This window comes from Alligator mississippiensis, chromosome 12 (assembly GCF_030867095.1).
Source record: "Alligator mississippiensis isolate rAllMis1 chromosome 12, rAllMis1, whole genome shotgun sequence".
NCBI lineage: Eukaryota > Metazoa > Chordata > Crocodylia > Alligatoridae > Alligator > Alligator mississippiensis.
In genome coordinates this window covers 57,119,619-57,140,213 of record NC_081835.1, presented here as the reverse complement: position 1 = coordinate 57,140,213, position 20,595 = coordinate 57,119,619, and the positions used below count along the sequence as shown (strand labels likewise).

The following is a 20,595-nucleotide window of genomic DNA, read 5'->3' as shown; positions in this document are numbered from 1 at the left end:
TGGAAAGGGATCTTGGAGTCCTAGTGGACTCCAAGATGAACGTGAGTTGGCAGTGTGACGAAGCCATCAGAAAAGCCAATGGCACTTTATTGTGCATCAGCAGATGCATGACAAATAGGTCCAAGGAGGTGATACTTCCCCTCTATCGGGTGCTGGTCAGACCGCAGTTGGAGTACTGCGTGCAATTCTGGGCGCCGCAATTCAAGAGGGTTGCGGATAACCTGGAGAGGGTCCAGAGAAGGGCCACTTGTATGGTTAAGGGCCTGCAGACCAAGCCCTACGAGGAGAGACTAGAGAAACTGGATCTTTTCAGCCTCCGCAAGAGAAGGTTGAGAGGTGACCTTGTGGCTGCCTATAAGTTCATCACAGGGGCACAGAAGGGTATTGGTGAGTATTTATTCACCAAGGCGCCCCGGGGGTTCCAAGAAATAATGGCCACAAGCTAGCAGAGAGCAGATTTAGACTGGACATTAGGAAGAACTTCTTCACAGTTCGAGTGGCCAGGGTCTGGAACGGGCTCCCAAGGGAGGTGGTGCTCTCCTCTACCCTGGGGGTCTTCAAGAGGAGGTTAGATAGGCATCTAGCTGGGGTCATCTAGACCCAGCACTCTTTCCTGCCTATGCAGGGGGTCGGACTTGATGATCTATTGAGGTCCCTTCCGACCCTAACATCTATGAATCTATGAATCTGCTGGATGGTAGGGTTAGGATTGTGAGAGACCTAGACAAATTGGAGGATTGGACCAAAAGAAATCTCATGCGGTTCAGTAAGGACAAATGCAAAGTCCTGCACTTAGGATGCAATAGTCCCATGCATAGGTTCAGGCTGGGGGCTGACTGGCTGGGCAGCAGCTCTGCAGAAAAGGCCCTGAGGGATATAGTGGACAATAAGTTGAATATGAGCCAGTAGTGTGCCCTTGTAGCCCAGGATGCCATTAGCTTCTTGGTGACATTGGTAGGAGTGTTACTAGTAGGTCAAGGGAAGTGATTATTCCCCTCTATTCAGCACAGTTGAGGCCACATCTGGAGTCCTGTGTCCAGTTTTGGGCCCCGCACTAAGGAAAGGCTGTGGAAAATTGGAGTGAATCCAGCAGAGTGCAACAAAAATGATGGGGGAGCTGGGGCACATGATTTCTGAACAGAGGCTGAGGGACCTGGGCTTATTTAGTCTGGAGAAGAGAAGATTGAGAGGGGATTTAATAGCAGTCTTCAACTCCCTGAAGGATGTTTCCAAAGAGGATGGAGCTGGACTGTTCTCACTGGTGGCAGATACCAGAACAAGGAGCAATGGTCTCAAGTGGCAGTAAGGAAAGTTCATGTTAGATATTAGGAAAAACTTTCTTAGTAGGAGGGTAGTAAAGCACTGGAGCAGGTTACATAGAGAGGTTGTGAAATCTCTATCCTTGGAGGTTTTTATGACCTGGCTAGATGCAGCCTTGGCTGGGATGATCTAATTGGGGCTGGTCCTATTTGGAGCAGGGGGTTGGAGTAGATGACCTTCTGAGGTCCCTTTCAACCCTAATTTTCTATGATTCTAAAACTCTGAATTTCACTTCAGGATCATGTAGGCAGAAAAGGAAGGAGACAAGTTTGACATTCTGGTGTTGGAAACAGCAGGTCATAGAAGTTGCCAGGTTCAATATGACATGGGCCACCTTCTGAATGAGCAGAGAGAGCATGTGGTCCTTTTTTCTCACCATCCTTCTTATTTCCTAATCACAGAACTTCCCCATGGCAGCTGACACCATCATTTTTATACGAAAGTGTCATGGAAAAGCTGTTCTATATTTAGCTTTTGGGAAGTAATTAAAACAACTCAATTGTCCTTTTTTCTTTCTTTCATCTTCCCCCTCCCATATGTTCTCCTTTCTCTCTACTTGGTGAGACTGCCTCACTCTCTTGTCTTCTGTCTGGATATTCCAGTCCCATTTTTGGCTATATGGTTTAGTTTCAGACACTGGAGCTGTAACCCCAGATGGTCACCCTAGCCACTGTACCATGTCCAGTGGTCTTAAGGTTGCTGTAGGTCAGTTCAACCTTAAGTATCACCAGCAATTTTTTGTCATATAAAGTAATTACAATAAATCTGTTAGTGTGTACCACTGACAGGTTGTCTGCATACCACTGGTGGTACCTGTAGCACAGATTGGGAACCACTGCTCTAGGTGTTTCCCTTCCTTGGAGAGCCTGGACTGGAAATAAAAAGAGCTAACATGAGACCAGCTTATTTTCAAGAGACCATCTTCAGGGCCTTCAATTTGGGACCGCTGCTATATGGATCATCTAGTTCTCAACTACAAAGCAGATGGCACTGAATTGTGCTGTTGTTCATCGTTTCAGTGTATGGGGGTCTGATCTCTGGTTGGTACCAGATGTGTTTGTTGCATCTCTATTTACTCAGTTGGTTTTGAGCAGTCTTGTTTTTTGGTGCCTCTGCTAGATGGTATTTTATAGAAAACCCAAATTTTGTTAGCCGATACCTTAGGTCTAGCAGAGCTCCCTTTACGCATCCAACCATTAACTGGCTTTGTATTTTGTAACTTTCTTTTACAGGCTTGCAAGGTGAGGAGTGCACAGCTTTCTTATACGTGGACTGAAAAACAGGAGTTACAGTGGAAGAATTCCTTTGAGGCTCAGCTTAGGGGACAAAACCCAGAGGGCTTGGCTGGATTTCTGCTTTAATTGCACCTGGGCATAATATCATCCCCTGCACGGGTTTCTATTTGTGAATTACTGGTCTCTTCAGTTCTGTGCTAACAGGATGATCTGGTCTATGTAAAAAAAAAAAAAAAATATATATATATATATAATCTTAACAGTAGGTTAGTTCAGCAGAGAAGGTATGGAAATGTACTTCAGCTGCCTGAGCAGGCAGGGAGAACAGATGGTAATTAGAAGTCCACTGGGGACAGGTCAGGTATTGTTGCACCTGTGTGCATGCTGCCTTTGCAGCTTCACTCTCAGGCTTAGTGAATGGAAGACTGGCTTGCAAGAAATCTAGTTTAGACAACCAGGTTTGTTCACAAAAAACTAAGTTGCTGTTTTAGCTGAGTGAGGATGGAAACACTTGAATCTAAGGGATTTAAAATGGGAATAGTTTGGGGTTTGTTTTTTTTTTCCAGCTTATGTTTATAGTCATTGTGCGTATTGCCCTGGCAAAATTCTTCAGACTAGTGGCAAGGCATTACAAAGACGCTCCCTGTTTCTGCCCCTCCTCCCTCCCCACACACTTTTTTTTTAAACCAGAAGCTGGGTGTCTAAGTAGACTTTTTAAAGCAGAATTATCTTGTGCACTCTTAACTGGTAGGAAGGGGTTTTCCTGCATTTTCGTACTTGATATTACTTCTTTATGTTTTAAGTTCTCTTTTTGGGGACTCCTAGTGTAGCAGCAGTAAAATACTCACTTGGGAAGGGGGTGTAATATTGAAGCATAAGATCAGCATTCTGTAGCTTGAAACTCAGTAGACACATTGGCAATGTGAAGCCTTAATAGATTTTTTTTTCTTCTTTTTGGAGAAGACTGACCCCAGGCAACCTTGTCTCACTCTGTGCATGATTCTTTAAGATTTGAAATATTGCTTAAGGGTTCATTGACTTGCTAATGTTAGTAAGTCCATTGAGGTGTAATGTTTCACACGCAACTCAAAAGCTTGCTTGCAAAATGAGTTGCTACTTAAAGCTTATAATTACTCTGGCACCTCTTGTTGCTATTTTCACTGGTAACATCTGCAGAATTGTATAATTTCCTGTAACCCTTTTGTTCTAGTAGTCATAATGGGCTAAAAACCTAAAAATAGATCACCCTTACTGAGAAGTCAACTCCATACAGTATTTAACTTTTCCTCCTTCCTGTGCCTGTGGTGTCTGTGCATAAGGAGGGAGAAGAAAGCTTCTAATTTTATTCTTCCATGTTTTCCAGCATGACTTTTGCCTGATATCCATGACCATGTCCATGGATTCCTGCTGGTCTTATATTTTGCTTAGTTAAAAAATTTCTCTATTACAAAATGTCCAGAATCAAAGTAATAATATTTTGCTTGATAGAGACTGCTGCTGCACTTGTTATAGTAAGAGCTCTAAAGCATCGCACAAGAGGGCTACATTACTGCTTTGCTGGGATCCAGAGAGCAGCATTTAATATCCATAAAATGGAAAACTGTAACAAGTTATCTAGCGTGGTCAGGCCAGTTACGCCAAGTGCTATATGGCGTGCTGGGACCTGTAGTTGGTGGATATCATTTACACATTTACTATAGCAGTACAAAGTATGAGCATCTGGAGAAGTTAAAGCACTTTTACAAAGATGGGTGTTGTCCTTGTTTTATATTGGGAAACTGTGAGGCACAAGGTAGTCTGGTTTCTTGTCTAGGGCTACGTCTAGAGATAGTTGCAGTTTTGGACAGAAATCGGGAGTCCTTGCTCTCTGTCTTCTGTTGTGTCCCCTAGACTGCATCCTGTCGGGTAGGAGCATGCAGAGGCTTCAGAGAACCGTGCCTGGATCTGACTAGTAGGATGTAGTTTATTTAGAGTATATTAGATTCCCTATAGAGGAGTAGTTATGAAAGCTGTCAAACATGCTGCGTTATTATGGCGTTAACTGCCAAATAGCACCAGTGAAATGCAAAACAAAACTGCTAGCATAGTGGCTATCTATAATAGACTCAAGGGAAGGGCACACAACTAGAGGTCGGCTTAGTTATGGGTGAGGGCAGCGGGCTGTTAGCGAATGAGACACCATCTGCTCTCCAACAAAGAGACTCCACCGTAGCTGAGTTTGATCAGTGCAGTGTGTGATTATTTGGGGCTTTTATATTATAAAGAAGCTGTGTCAGGGTGCTGTTTGGAAGCTCGGAGAGAACGCTTCTTGTACAAGGTGTTTCATCACTAGTACCTGCCTAAGGGAGCCTCAGACTTTCATCCTAGCGGTTGCAGTTAGTGCTTCTCTGCAGGACCGCCTGGCTGCATGTAAGAAATCAGCCGGTTGCACACTGTCCTGATTGGGCGAAGATTGCTGGTTTGAATAATGAACATGTTAGTGTCGGGAGAGGTGATTGGCTGGGCACTGCTGCAGTGAGAATGCAGGCTGGATGCTCAGGGTTTCTGCTTGTTTGATGTGCTGTTAGATGAGCCAGGGAGAGCAGATTAATTGGTAGCTCTGTGCTGCTTCCCAGAGTGAATGGGTCTATTTTAGCTTTCCTGTTAAGTTCAGCATCTGGGCTTTTCTCTACAAGCTTCCTCTTCAGCTCAGCATCGTTTCCTCCATGATAGAGATCCTGTGCTTTCTATCCTGTTCCACAAGATCTCTGATGCTTTTGTACAATGAACTGCTTGTCAGGCCAGGCACGACTGCAGTAGCAGCAGTTTCAAAAGGCAGGAAGTGGCTCTAGGAGTAGCCTGTTAAAAATCTGAGCCATTGGAGTTACTGGGTTGAACCTCTTTCTGGCTGCTGTGCAGATTCCCATTTTGGGGTGCTTGGTAGTACAGTCACATCTTTGGCAGCCGGCAGCCACTGATTGTGCAGGATTTCCCTGCCTGGGACTCTCACTCAAGCAGTGATGCTGCAGATCCTCTGGCACTTTCTGTCTAGCCTTTTTCTCAGGGCTACGTGCCAAGGTCCTACAGAAGGAAAAGAGGATAAGGCCAAAGAGATGCCCCCAGTTCCAGACCCAGGGGACAAGGGCCCAAAGCTGTTGGGGAAGTCACAGGACAGAGGAACTGATTCTGCTGAAAGGAGACCAACTATCTTGCTGGTGGTTGGACCCGCAGAGCATTTTCCACAGGTAATGGGATTTTGAGGGCCTTGCCGAGGGTTGGCTTGTTTTGGGAAGCTCAGTAGTCTGCCTACCTGAACAAAGGGAGGTGGGGAGGGGATGTGCAAGGGGAGGTAGAATGAGAGCTGCCAGGAAGGAAGAAAGGGATCCTGGGTGTGGGCTCTCTAGATGTGTGGTTGTGCAGAGGGGGGCTGGGGAGGACTTTGTAGGAGAGGTGTTCTCCTGTCGCTTTCCCCCAAAATGTTTAAAAAGGTGACTTCACTAAGGATGCTGCTGCTTTGAGGGCAAGGTGGGATACTGGGGACTCTAGAGTCCCTTGGCGACTGGAAGGGGAGGTCTAGTCTGAGAAGACAAGGAGCAGTAATATCAGCTACTAGAGTTGCATGTGCCTTTGTGATGGTGACTAGTTAATGGGGTACATGGCGTATCTTGGATATTGTGAAGATACTTTTGTAGCATGGATATGAGGAATGAGTGCTCTGTAAATACAAGATAATTCTGCTTTTTGAATGGGCTAGATGTTGACAGTGTTACCTGAATGCTGCAAAGAACTCAAGTCTGCTAGAAGCCAGAGAGATTTGCCTCTGGGAAGTCAGTAGTTTTCCAGAGAGAACAGAGAAAAGATACTAAAATGAGAATGGAGATAGAAACTTCTTGTGCTGGTGGTTAGGGAGGAGGTGGGGAGGGATGGTGGGCAGGTCTAATAGCTGGAGATCAAGCCATGAGCCTTTTGTCTGGGGTGGACAGACAAAAGCTGTGTAACCGGCTGCTTGGGGTGCCGCAGCCTGGGGTAGTGTTACAGTAACAGCTGGGTACAATCTCAGTTCTCTTAATTCTATTAACATTTTAAAGAGGGGGAGAGAGACTCCATGTTGTGGAAGTCAGCGTGGGGATGAGAAGGAATGAGCCATAAGGCTGCAGTTTCTGTTTGTTGTAAATGGAGCGATCTGGAGAGTGGGGAGAGGGAGTTTGGCTGGTACCACCTCCCCAAGTTTATGGGGGCAAGAGAAAGGAAGTATGTTGGGAGAGTTGACTGGGCTGCAGGGGGAGTAGTGATATTTGACCCTCAAGCTGCCTAACCTGGTTCCCTGCAAGGTATAAAGGCTGTAAGCTGCTTTATCAGACAGCTCTAGTCTGCTCGTCCCATGTGGTGCATGCAAATTAAAATCCTTGCGGCTTCTGGCTTTGGATGGAAATAAGCAAGGTGATATAAGAGGATGTTATATTCCCTGTCGGAGTCTTAAGAGCATGGCAGGGACTCTGCTTCTGTGATGGGTTCTCCATGCCCTTTGTGACGAGAGCCGTATATGCCCACTGAGAGCGGAAGAGGGGTTGAGTATGGAAATGACGGTGAAGAGAAGCTTAAAGAGGAGGTGAAGGAAGTAATGAGCGGAGCCTGGGATTAAAGATCTCAAGTGTAACTTCTTGGAGGAGGAGGGGGACAGCCACTGAGAAAAATCAGTCTGTTCTCCAGCCGGGTGTCATTCCTAGTGTGGGGAGAAGCTGATATCTGTCCTATTCCTTTCCTGTATGATATCCATAACCAGAGTCCGTTCCCTGCATAGGACGCTAAAATCGGTTAGTGGAGAAGGAATTGACTACACCTCAAAATCTGCAGGAGCGAGGGGTAGTGAAGGAGTCCAGCACAGCATCCAGATGGGAATTCTAATTTTCCTCTGCTGTCATAGAGGGGATCACTGTTGTCAGTTTTCAGAGTATGGGAGAAGAGGGGCGTGTTGTTCCTGCTTCTGTCGCTGAATGGCTATGACCTTGGGTGAGTCTCAACTCCTCCAGCTACAGTACTCAATTGCTATACATATGTGAAGATTAACAGCTATGACCCAATTGCTGTGATGGCTTCAGTTGTCCAGACAAATCTGATGAATCGGGTTCCAGAGCCGAGACTCTACAGACCTCAGCTTGCAGTTGGCCTGGCTTTGCTTATGTGTTGGGTTGGCTTACAACTGCACATGTGAAAAAATCTCAGTGCACATGTGATGTGCTGGCATGCTTATCGTGTGTGCGCAGAAAATATGTGATAGTGACGCCACCGCCAGGACGTGTCATTCTGATCTGTGTGTGTTGTCAGTGGGAGAGGTCAGCTTTCCTGGCACTACCTTCAGGTGAGATGTTGCTGTTCTTCTGGAGTGGCCCTTTCCCCATTTCCATGACTAGCAACTGTGCTTTGGGTCAGCTCGGTTTGTTGCTAACAAATGATTAACTCTATCTCCTGCTTTGGATCGCTGTTCACCCTCCATTCATCACCTGTTAGGATTGTACAATCAGTTATAAGCCAGCTTCCAGAAATGGAAAAAAAACCACAAATGAATAGGCAATGCCTTACTCTGAGCCCATAGTAGTTCTCAGATTCCTCCATGCACAAGTAATAGCCCACCAAGCGGTTTCCATCACAGTGAACTAGTATGTTAGTTTTCCAGCTGGTCATGGTTTCCCAGGCCATCACTTTTTTTTCAAAGCCTGTAACAAACTAGATGCAAATCTGTACAACTACCTTGTGAACTGCTTCATTTTCTTGGGTGGATGTGGTTTTGCTGCAACTTCAACCATGATCTGATGAAGGGATGGTGGTAAAACTGGAGAGGAAGCAGATGCTCAGGAAACTAGAACCAAAGAGACCTGGAAGGATTAAGGTTAAAGCAGCCATGAGGAGGAGGTTTACTCCTTGATGCAAAGTCTTCACCAAGAGAAAGGGAGAAAAAATGAAACCATAACATGGATGGCATTAAAGCAGGTGCATTCATTTTAGCTTAGGATACCCTGAAGAGGGAGAGGCTTTGAGAACTGCTGGGATAAGACATTTTTGCAATTGGCAGAGATGGGTCTTGTGGTCTTGGGTTTGTCTACCAAAAACGGTCCTTGTAGGCAGGCTGTGCACAGCAGTAGCTAACTTGCATATGGCCAGGTGGTGCAGCCAAGAACAGAACAAATTCTTACAGTGCTCAAGGTACCTGCTGCATTTTTTTGAATGCCCTTAGGAGTAAACTTGTAGTTTTCTTGGTAGAAGTTGCAGGAAGTTTATCAAAAGAGAGGAATGTAACTATGAATCTGTCCAATGACTCTTAGGAGAAGTAACTGGGGGGGATTAGTAACGAAAGGTCACAGGAATGGGTAACTGTCAGTGTCCAGGTTCTACCTGGCATTTGACAGGCAAGCAGCAGGAGACTCTGATGGTGAGGTTGGCATGTGGTGCAGCTTTTCACTTCTAGGGCCCTCTGCATTTGGGTGTCTCATCTCATCTGTATGACTGTGCAACTTGGCCTTGCACACTGCAGAAGGATGCAGACTGGGGCAGGCAGTCATGCTGCAGCTTCAAAAAGCCCGTTGTTATAATTGTGTAGAAATTGGTTGTTTCCCAAGTAATTCAGGTCTCGGATGCTGTAGAGAGCAATTTGCTTACTTATGCCAAGATTTCAAAGGTCCCTTGAAACAAAATCCTGACACTTGATGTCTGCATGCTTATCTCTAATAGCACGTGCAACTGTGGAAGTCAGCTGCGCTCTGGCTGCTTTTCTTAGCTCATTGCCGTGCAGCTAATACCCTCTTCAAAAATGTCTTTCGTGTCTTTTCTTCTGTGACGTAGGGGCGTGGGACTTTCTTTCCAGAAATGCTCAGTATTCCCATTGTCTCAAGGTGCCGTGTGTAGGTGGAGTTCACGAGAAAAAATCTGCATCCTGCTGTCATAGCAACTGTGCTGTCAAGCAGTTATAGCAAAAAAATGGCGTCTGGGAACCTGTGGAAGTTGGGAGGAGGGAGGCTGTCATGGACGGGGTAGTGGGGTATGTCTTGTGTCATGTCTGCTCCTACACCTGCTGGGGGAAAACCACTTGTTTCAGTTGGTCTGTAAGAGAGATTTGCCTTCCGTTTATGCAGAATGTTTTCCAACATTGGTTTTAGTGAGGCTTGGTCTCGTGGGGAAGGTGGGGTACACTGTTGGCTTGGAAGTAGCCCAAGCTGCTGCAGCTGATCTCTAAGAGGATCAGGATTCAATGAGAGTATCCTGTTCTTTATTGAGATGGACGTCAGAGAGGAGAAGGTTAAGCCCAGTTAGGTAACAGTGAAATAAAGGGGCACGATGGGTGAGATGGCAGAGAGCGCGGTTAGGAAAGCAGTAGTGTAGCCACATACTTGGAACTGGAGATGGAGAGGGGACCAAGTTTTGCTTAATGGAATGTGACTTGCTTTTGTAAAATCCTAAAATTAAAGCCTCAGATTAAATATTGCAGTGTGCGCAACTCAACTACTGTTCTGTGATCAGCTTGTAACAACACTTCAGAATTTCACCCCAAAGAACCGCAATAATCTGGAATAATTTTAAGACCTCTTGTATTCCTGAATGGTAGAAAATAATTCGTTTACTGACCCATGTTAAATTGTTGCTGTCCAAGCAAACCTTGTGCCAGAATGGATAGAGCAAAACAATTCAGAAAATGTTGCTTGGTCCCCAGTGGCGATGTAAAATATCTATTGAAGTGGTTTAAACCAGCTTAGCAAAGAGTCTTCCACTGCACGCAAAATAGTAGTGCTTTGGGAAGCTGGAAGTGAATGATTCATGTATCCGTTTCACTTGATAGCCTTTCTGTGGCCTGTCTTGGGAACAGAGACCAGTGATCCCCTTGGGTCTTTAATTTACAATTTAAATTCCACACTGATAATCTGGAGGATAATGTGAAGCAGTAACAGATCTGGTATGCACTACTACTTTTCTCTTTGTACTTCAGTACCAGACAGCAGGGGTGTGTGACATGGGCCCTATTCGATTCGGATTTGGGTTTGGCCCGAATTGGGGACAGTGATTCGATTAGTTGATTTGGATCGCTGTCACCGATTAGATTTGGTCAAGTCTGAAGATTTGATGCTGATTCGGAGAATCAGCGATTTGGACATAGACACAGCTTTAAATGTTTTTTCTACATACCTCGAGGTACCAGGTGTGGCTTGTGAATGCTGCGATGCTGGGGTGGATTCATAGATGTTAGGGTCGGAAGGAACCTCAGTAGATCATCAAGTCCGACCCCCTGCATAGGCAGGAAAGAATGCTGGGTCTAGATGACCCCAGCCAGATGCATATCCAACCTCCTCTTGAAGACCCCCAGGGTAGGGGAGAGCACCACCTCTCTTGGGAGCCCGTTCCAGACCTTGGCCACTCGAACTGTGAAGAAGTTCTTCCTAATGTCCAGTCTAAATCTGCTCTCTGCTAGCTTGTGGCCATTATTTCTTGTAACCCCCGGGGGCGCCTTGGTGAATAAAACCTCACCAATTCCCTTCTGTGCCCCCTTGATGAACTTATAGGCAGCCACAAGGTCGCCTCTCAACCTTCTCTTGTGGAGGCTGAAAAGGTCCAGGTTCTCTAGTCTCTCCTCGTGGGCCTGGCCTGCAAGCCCTTAACCATACGAGTGGCCCTTCTCTGGACTCTCTCCAGGTTATCCACATCCCTCTTGAAGTGTGGCGCCCAGAACTGCAGGCAGTACTCCAACTCCTGTGGAGCATCCCACAGGAGTGCGGGGGGGGGGTCCCCTGCATGCTCAGCAGTGAACCTGGAAGTCGACTGGAAGTATGGGGGGGAGGGAGGCACACGTGGGGCCCCAGCACACTCCCCAGTGGACCCAGAAGTGCTGCCAAGCGAGCTGGGGAGCCCCCCATGCTTCTGTGGGATGCTCCATGTGCGGCATTGCAGCATTCACGAGCTGCCTGCTACCTAGAGGTATGTAGAAAAAACATTTAAAGCTGTGTCTGTCTGAATCACCGAATCAATTTGGAGGATTCCGATTTTGATTCAGAGAGATTAAAGCGTCTCCTGATTTGATTTGGATTTGGAGATTTGGCCACCAAATTGGTCCGAATCTCCGCCAAATCAAATTAAGGACTGAAACTTTGCACAGCCCTACCAGACAGTACTCAGGGCCCGGTTATCAACATCAGCCTGCAGTCATGGTATCAGTGTTGTAAAGGATGCCAGACCTCTCAAGCCACACCCTTCCCTAGTCTGACAAGCCCTCCTTGCACAGGTGCTTGCTTACCAGTTAGTTTAATAAATTGGATAAGGGAAATGGGATGGACATGCAGGCAGGTGCTGTCCTGTCCTTTTCACAGTGTCATTAATTGCACACACAATACTTTTCCTCTCCTCTCAACTATAATTAAACTGCTTGCTATGAGAATATGAGTTGTCATCTCTGCTGTACTGAATTTCCCAACACTGAGATGAAGAATGGATTTGAAGCATGTGCAGTCAACTTTAATCTCAAATCTGGTTTTTGATTTAATGGCATCTTAGAAGTCTGTTGCAGTAGCTGACAGTCTTTCCAAACATCTCGTTGCTACTGTGTATTAACATGCCTCCAAACAGAGCTGGCATCACCCAAACTCCTTCACGGTTACTCTGAATATTTGTAAGTGATTCTAATGATCTACACGGCAGCTTCCTCCACACATGGACCCTTCTGGGTTCTCAGCAGAGCAGACTATTGAGAGGGGTGTTGGAAGCAGTGGATACATGGAATGCACTGCTTTCTATACGTTTTATAAAAAGAAAACTGTAAGGGATAAAGATAACAGATACTGAGGATCAGGTGCTATTGTGTTGTGCTCGGTAGAAGCACCTGTAAAGGTATGGCTTCTGTTCCGAAGAGACTCATTGAATTTGAGGCCAGAAATGGCAACCAAACATTGTTATGGGGATGATGAAAGGTCTCCTAGGTTCTCCTGCTTTTGCTCCTGTCTTCCCTCTTAGGAAAAAGTCCTTTGGTGGCTCTGCCAGCCCCAGTTCTGCATGGGATTGTCTTGTCTGGGGTCAAAGACAAATTTTGGGTGAGGATTGATCTGGGATTAAGTGAGAAGCTTGGGAAGAGTTAACTCTGCAGTGAGCATGACGTGAAACTGCCTGGGCTTTCCAAAAGCCTTGTGTTAAGCAATCGGCAGCTCGTGTTCTTGTCAAGGATCCAGTGTCTAGTTGGCAGGCGGGGAGGGGACTGCACAATGAGCCCTTCCCTTTTAAGTAGAAGGGCAGGGCCTGTGTGGCCAATGGCAGGAGAGCACAGACAGCTCATAGGCATGTGTCATGAGACTTACCGGCATTTCCTCTGCACTTCGCTCTGAAACTAGCTCCGCATCATTCCATTTGCTTCCTTCCCCGCGTGGCTGCATAGGGGGGCACCTGAGTCGCTGACTCAGAAATATGCTCTGCCTGTGTTTGTATGTGCCAGTGTTTGGGGAGTCCAAGACAGAGTTTGAATACTTTGAATCGAAGGGGCTGCCTGCTCAGCTCAAATCTATTTTCCGACTCAGCCTCTTCATCCCTTCCCAGGAATTCTCTACCTACCGCCAGTGGAAACAGGTATGGCTTGAAGGGAGTGTGGTGGCAAGGATGGTGAGGGTGTTGGGAGGAGAGGGGTGGAAAGCAATATATGACTGACTGATGCATTGAAATGAATTGAACTGAGAGGTGGAAAGCAATGAATTGAACTGACTGACTAATGGGAGCAAATCCACATTGGCCCTTGCTACTAATAAATAACTGAAGCCAGAAGGCCTATGCTTTGTTCTCTTCTCCTGTCCCTTGCTATATGCTGTTGATACCGGCATGGGACATTTGTCTTTCTTCCTCTTTAACTGGGGTATGCGAACACGAGGAGCATGAGCTAAATGCCCTTCCCCCGGAGCTTTAACTTCCTGTACATATCATCCTGCTGAACTAGGAAGTCAGAAACCGGCTGATTAACTGCACAGTATTGTGGTGCACTTTTGAGAGTTGGTCTTAAGTTTGTCTTCCCTGCTCTTAGAAAATCTTCCCTGCTTTCCTTCCTTTTCATGCTACTTTCCCTCTATCTCTTCTTGTGCCATGCAAGCAGCTCTCAGACTGAACCCGTCCTGAGAGATGAGGGTTGCTGAACCAGAGGCACACTGTCAGCAAATGAAGATGGTGACAAACTCCGCGCTGTTTTAGCAACCATCTGTAAACCGTGCACTGAAATGGTTGTACTGTAGACTAGGCCATTGCACTGCCGTGTGAAGTACAGGCTGAGAGAAGAAATATATTAGAAATGTAATGTTGTCCCCCTCTTTTTTTTTTTCTTCTTTGCACTCCATCCCCTCACGTTCAACGTGCAGTTGCTGACACTAAATTACATGGCTAATGGCCATGCTGTCAAGGACACTGGCATCTGATTTTTTTTAATCGGCAAGCCTGACAAATGGCTGCATGTAAGAAAGATGTGTGCATGGCAGACTTGGGTATGGGGAATTGGGTATCCTGCCTGGGTACCCTATACAAGTCATGAAAAAATGCATGCCAGTGAGCAAGCATAGATGTCAAGCTGGACCTGCCTGTAGACCACACTGTGAAATGTCTGCAATGGTTCCTATTTGATTTTGAAGGCAAGAAACCAGATAGATGTATATGTTCATCTGTGCCCCTGTTGAAGACAATGGAAGGTGATATATGCATCGTTGCATAAACTGGAAAGAATCCAGGCCTTTGATATGAGCTTAGACCTGTAACTCTAGAAGCAGTTCGTATTACTACTAACCTAATGAATTTTGGGATAGTTAATTGGCCAGGCCTGCATCTGATAGATGGTGTCAAATTATTAAGGCTGTTGTAATCCCCCCTTTCCCTCTGCATTGGACTCCCTTTGACACACTCTTTATGGAGATATCGTGGGAGGAAGGGAACTTAAGCATTTTACAATGGCTGTGATTTATGGCCATGAATTGCTCAGGGAGTTATTGGCTAGAGGGAAGCCCTGAATCAGCTATTTGACACTGATCTGCTGACATGCCAGAGGTGTTGGTCTATCTATAGCCTACAGATTGAAAATGGGGCCCTATCTGTGTCCTCTACAACAGTCATATGATGGTCTGCAGACCAGAGACATTTTGGGCATCTCAAAGGTCACTGCAGTTGGGGACAGCACCTTCCTTTTTAAAGCTCACAAGCCTGATAAGAATGTTTCTGAGGTGCATTGGGGCCAAAATTGACCACAGGCAGAAAAAATTGAAGTGAAGTTGGCTTTACATATTGCCTTTGAAATAATGCCATTCTGAAGCAAACATATTAGTTTGAGTTTTAGATATGGATAAGGGCAGAGGCCTGGGGGTCCAAAACAGAGCAGTCACAAAAGCCACACACTATTTGCACAGTGATTTGAAAAGCAGATGAAAGAGGTAATGTGACTAGATTGAATCACTTGTTGCTGAGTATAGGTCACTGGTTTCTATAGAAGAATTTCATCTATTCTGTGTAAGGCAATTAATAAGCATGGAACAGAATAGGAGCTGACTGAGTCAGATGATTGCAAGCCAGTGCTTGCTTATGTGTTAACAAGTAGCTGTGTGCCTGAATACAGATCAGGTGTGGTACTGCCACATGCTAGAGGGAGTTAATTTCAGGTTTCCTGTCTTTCTCCCCTTGTTTTAAGCTCTCTGTCCTACAAAAGTAGTGTCCTGCTTAATTTACATCTCTAGGGAGCTTACATAGTTCCAGTCTATGTAGTTTAGCCATCCTGCAGGTATGTATTACCTAAAGGCAGCTGTAGTGCCAGCATTACCTTTGGCATTGTCCACTGGAGCTGGACTTCAGTTTGACCAAAGGCTTTTGCTGTTTGGTTACTGGTTATTTCCCAGTGGTGGTTTCACTCAATAACTTGGTATGAAACTTGGCTTTGACTGTTATGCTTAATGATATGGAAGAAAGTGTAAATACATCTGAATGGGCAAAGGAACTGAGATTTTGTTTATTTTTATATCTTCCAAACAGAAAATTGTAAAAGCTGGAGACAAGGACCTGGATGGGCAGCTGGACTTCGAGGAGTTTGTTCACTATCTCCAAGATCATGAGAAAAAACTGAGGCTGGTCTTCAAGAGCTTGGATAAGAAGAATGATGGTGAGACTCATTGTGTAATAGACACAGATCACTGGCTACTGCAGGCCAAATTTGCAAAATGTGTCCTGAGTTCACTGCCTTCTTCCTTGCAGGCCGTATTGATGCCCAAGAAATCATGCAGTCCCTTCGTGACCTGGGAGTCAAGATCTCTGAACAGCAGGCTGAGAAAATCCTCAAGAGGTGGGTATTTAGCTGGCATGAACGTTTCAGTTGGCACGTAGACTCTAAGAGGGTGGTGTAAAGAGTAGCCTTATCTCCACTTTTTTCCTTACGCACACTCCTTACCAACTGCAGCTTCCCCTCCTACTTACAATCTCTTGCTGCTCTTTGACATTTCTGTGTATTGAACATTATGATGCCATATTGCATTGTGAAGGGATAAGAGCAGCCACCCGCTTCCTTGTATGCATTCTTATCTGAAACTGCAGGGCCAATTCACTAGTCTGGTAGAATGCAGTAGAGCAGTGATCTGATACTGGATCAGACTGCTGGGCTGTGAAGATGGAATTCCATCTCTAGCTTGGTGACCACCTGATGCATTGAGAAGATGTGAATTTCATCTGTGCATAATAGTATTCTAAACTACTGGACAGTAGTTCCTTGCATCAGAATCACTGAGCCTGAAAGCCAGAGTCCGACTGCCTTGCTAGCTCTTCGTGGGAAGGAGCATGCATGTGAGCCTGTCAGCATCCCTTACTGCCCTGTTGTCCACAACTTGCTGCTGTCCAGAAGGACTGTTTACTGTACTGAAATGCTTAACACTGTATGCATGTGGCATTAACCACTTATCTGCACTGTTTTTCCTATTTCTTTCCTTTGCATCCTTTCCTCTGTCTGTCAGAATAAGGATGGGCCATTTCTGGGGTCCTGTCACCTAGTAAGTATCTGTGGAACTTCAGTCTCTGCTGATTACTTACCTTCCCTATAGAGCTGAGTTTGTTCATATCTTCATATGAGGGGGCTTAAATCCTTTGTGGCTTGTGGGGAGAGAAGAAGGAAGATAGTTTCCCTACCCGCTGCATGGTGTGGCTTGAAAGATTCCCTTAGCTGTGCCTTATACTCCAAACCTTGGAGCTATTTCTAGTAATTGTTCTGAGCTGGGAGGGGATGAATAATATTACCTGTGGTGCCTGATGCTCATCTTCTGTTTTGTTTGTCATTAATATTTGCAGCATGGATAAAAATGGGACTATGACAATTGATTGGAATGAGTGGCGAGACTATCACCTGTTGCACCCAGTAGAGAATATTCCTGAGATCATCCTGTACTGGAAGCACTCCACAGTAAGAGCCATAACAGTTCCTTTAGCACAGCAGACCTGATCCCTTCCCCAGCTTCTCAGTAAGGGTCCCACTCCTCCACAGCTTCTATCAGCACTCTTCGTCTTTTATTTTTTTTGGTTCAATAGCTGCCTTCTAGCCCCAAAACCTGGCTGGTTATCTTTTATATATATCGCTGGCATGGTTCCTGAAGTCGCTTGCGCAGCTGCCAACTGTACATTCCGAGAGAGGGGAGAGTGGGTGAACAGGTTTACTTGGATCACAGCTCTGGGAGCTAATACTAGTGGCCAGCTTCTGCTAGTTCAGAACTTGCCAAGACTAGAAACTGATATGACAGGCACCATTTCTTTCTTGATATATTTATTCAGTACTTTATATAAATATGTAACAAGATCAAGCTGGCTGTAAGCTCTAGAGAGGACCAGATCTCTTTCAGCACCTGACTGCCCTCGGCTAGTAAGTTTGATCATTAAAGCGATGCACTTTGCATTGGTACAGCCGAGGGCATTGGCAAGCCTCCAGCTAGCTGAATAGGGCGTATGTGAAAGGTTTCCTTGGGTGTTTTGGGTGTCTTCTAGCAATGGCAGTTCTTGTTTTTCACTGACCAGTCATAACACTTTAACATTTGTGGGCGAGCAGGGGATTCAGATAGCAAGCTTACATTGACTTTGCTGGAATGGTATTGATACTGAATATGGTAGCCTTCTGAAATAGTAGATTCATTGGGCATTCTCAACACTGTGTTTGTTCCCTTGCAGATCTTTGATGTGGGGGAGAATCTGACAGTCCCAGATGAGTTCACAGTGGAAGAGAGGCAGACGGGGATGTGGTGGAGACATCTGGTTGCAGGTGGAGGTGCGGGTGCTGTGTCCAGAACCTGTACAGCTCCCCTGGACCGGCTGAAAGTGCTCATGCAGGTAGGACAAAAACAGAGGGCAGCTTGAGTCTGACAGAGTGTATGGGCTGATTCTGTAGGGCCCTGGCCCAGTGAAATGGAACCTAAGAGCCCTTTCATGTTCCTCCAAACAGTGACTCATTCTGGTGGGGCTCAGTTTCAGTACTTCCTTATTGGAACATAGAAGCCTTTTGGTTTGTACCAAATATCTAGCCATAGAAAAGCCACTCTTGACTAATTAATCAAGTGCCCTTTGGAGCTGAGCAGATGAAGGTCAACAGCTGCTGAACCTTGTGCTTGACAGCATTGGGAAACTCTGACTTCTATGAAACTGGGTTAACAGTCAGTCTCCCGAGGCTCCCAGTTGGCAGGACCACTGATTCTAGGTTCTTAGTGATAAGTGCAATCAGTGTTAACAGAGTTGTGAAAGAAGGATTTTGGACTTTGCTTAGCAAGGCTCAGCATTGACTCCCTGAGAGCCCTCTTCTCCCTTCCTGGTGCCAGGGTCTGTGATGGGTGCACGAGTGATGTTTCTCTTGCTTTTCCTGTTTCTTTTGGGGGATGGGGGGGGGGGGGGGGGGAGGCTCAGGTGGATTAATTAGCTTCTTTTAAAGCCTGACATCAATTAACTTTGCTTACCTTTAGTAAATATGTAGGCAGGATTAAAGCCTTAGTAAATCTCGGGCCATATAAGAAATGCCCTTTGTCCTGGGATTACGCACGCATGTAGAGCTGTCGTAAGCAGGACTGAAACTGATCCAAGCTTTCTCTCTTCCAGGTCCATGCTTCCCGCAGCAACAACATGTGCATCGTTGGTGGCTTTACCCAGATGATCCGAGAGGGTGGGCCCAGGTCATTATGGCGTGGGAATGGCATCAATGTATTGAAGATTGCACCAGAGTCTGCTATCAAATTCATGGCCTATGAACAGGTGAGAGAAAAAGCATGCAGGAGTCTGGATACAGAGATGTCAGAGGAGCCTTTTTTTCGTTTTGGATTGGCTGTACATGGAATAGACAGCAATCTGTCAGCTGGGATGCATGTATGGTGCTACCGTGAGTGCTGTGCTTGTGCTTGGCAAACTCTTATTCTCCACTGGTGGGGAAGAAGTCTTCTATCCCAAGGCAGAGTTGGAAAAACTGGATGGCATGAAGTCACAGTAAAGTGATATTAGTCTATGGTTGAAGGTGAAGGGAATGTTCAGGTCTGACAGAAGCTGAATGGGGAAATGAGGCATGAAAAAGGGGAGGTATTTTCTAGGCCAAGCTAAAGGGGGGGGGGGGGGGAGGAGGAGGAGGAATGTAGCCCTGTGGGTCAATTTGACACCACTATGGGAAGCTGCCAGCTAAAGTCACTTTTCTGTCTTTGTTTCTACAGATCAAGCGGTTCATTGGCAGTGACCAGGAAATACTGAGAATTCACGAGCGACTACTGGCTGGGTCTCTGGCTGGGGCAATTGCACAGAGCAGCATCTACCCGATGGAGGTGAGGTGGCTGGCCAACAACCTGTGGTTTGCAAAGTGATTGTGTGGAGAGATTAAAATGTGGAAACAAGCATCATGCTTGCTTTGCGGTTTACTGTGTTGGACATTACAAGCACCTTTCTGAATGGGCTCCAGAAAGACCTTGCCAAATAATGGGACTGTAGTGATGGATTGGAGGCATTTGTCCTTCTGCCATATAGCCTTACTCATAATAAAGGTATTGGCTGTTTTCTTCCTTATGCTAAAGGTTTTCATGTTCTCTTGGGCTTCTAGGTTCTGAAGACACGAATGGCCCTGCGCAAAACAGGGCAGTATTCAGGCATGCTGGACTGTGCCAAGAACATCCTCTCGAAGGAAGGAATGGCTGCTTTCTACAAAGGCTACATCCCCAACATGCTAGGAATCATTCCATATGCTGGTATCGATTTGGCAGTCTATGAGGTATGGGGCTTAAATAGTTTCTGGGGGAGGGGAAAAATGCCAGTATTCATGGGATCATTCATGTTAAGTTCTTCGCATAGCCTGAAAACCCCCAGTCTAGCACCAGTGTCAATCTTGCATCCTTGCTTTTTGATGAGGATATCAGCACCAAAGCTGTTAAGCACAGTCTCTCCCAGGCATTTTAGTGGCAGCAGATCAAGAAAATCTGAGAAGCTAGGATCATGTCCTTCCAGTCTTTTCTGGCTGACATTGCATAGATCATTCTGAATCTTAGCCCAGGATCCTTCATCACCTGGCCCACTCTTCCTGCCCGGTGGCCTGTCTTTGTTTGCTAATCTCTGGCTTGTTTCTTTTAGACGCTGAAGAATGCTTGGTTGCAACGCTATGCTGTGAACAGTGCTGACCCAGGGGTCTTTGTTCTGTTGGCCTGTGGCACCATGTCTAGCACCTGTGGACAGCTGGCCAGTTATCCTCTGGCTCTTGTGAGGACACGCATGCAGGCTCAAGGTAAAAGCCATTTTGGAAATGCTGGGGATGCTGCAGCATGGGGGTTATGCAGTATGAATTCATGCTGCTGTGTGAATCTCAGGTGCTCTGGTGGAACCTGCAGCCATGCAGAATTCTTACCTGTGAGATTCTAGGCTACCTGTTTGCCAAGGATGAAGGGGAGCATAGGCTTTGTGCTATCTGTTGCCCCATGACAAAGTGACTTTTAGTTTGTTTCACTGACTTTTCAATGTATTGGCTTTGGTCAGTCTATGAGCAATCTGAGAGATGGCAAGCACATGTGGCAGGGCTGTATTTTGCTGCCTAATCGGAGGT

At 46.0% G+C, this 20,595-nt stretch overlaps 1 protein-coding gene across 6 annotated transcripts in view; it reads left to right on the top strand.

The window, feature by feature from the left end:
- SLC25A25 (solute carrier family 25 member 25) overlaps window positions 1-20,595 on the top strand; it is a 42,267-nt gene that overhangs the window by 18,065 nt on the left and 3,607 nt on the right. Inside the window, exons 1-10 of one of the 6 annotated variants that reach the window (XM_019475873.2) lie at window positions 5,079-5,779; window positions 15,546-15,672; window positions 15,765-15,852; window positions 16,514-16,549; window positions 16,845-16,956; window positions 17,712-17,870; window positions 18,627-18,779; window positions 19,226-19,333; window positions 19,606-19,773; window positions 20,130-20,280. In XM_019475873.2, the coding sequence (XP_019331418.1) occupies window positions 5,555-5,779; window positions 15,546-15,672; window positions 15,765-15,852; window positions 16,514-16,549; window positions 16,845-16,956; window positions 17,712-17,870; window positions 18,627-18,779; window positions 19,226-19,333; window positions 19,606-19,773; window positions 20,130-20,280 (1,327 nt within the window). In that variant the 5' untranslated portion in view covers window positions 5,079-5,554. Of the gene's footprint in view, window positions 1-5,078; window positions 5,780-12,397; window positions 13,125-15,545; window positions 15,673-15,764; window positions 15,853-16,513; window positions 16,550-16,844; window positions 16,957-17,711; window positions 17,871-18,626; window positions 18,780-19,225; window positions 19,334-19,605; window positions 19,774-20,129; window positions 20,281-20,595 lie in introns of those variants that run through there. The other 5 variants (XM_059715579.1, XM_019475874.2, XM_019475872.2 and 2 more) reach the window with 5 other exon arrangements.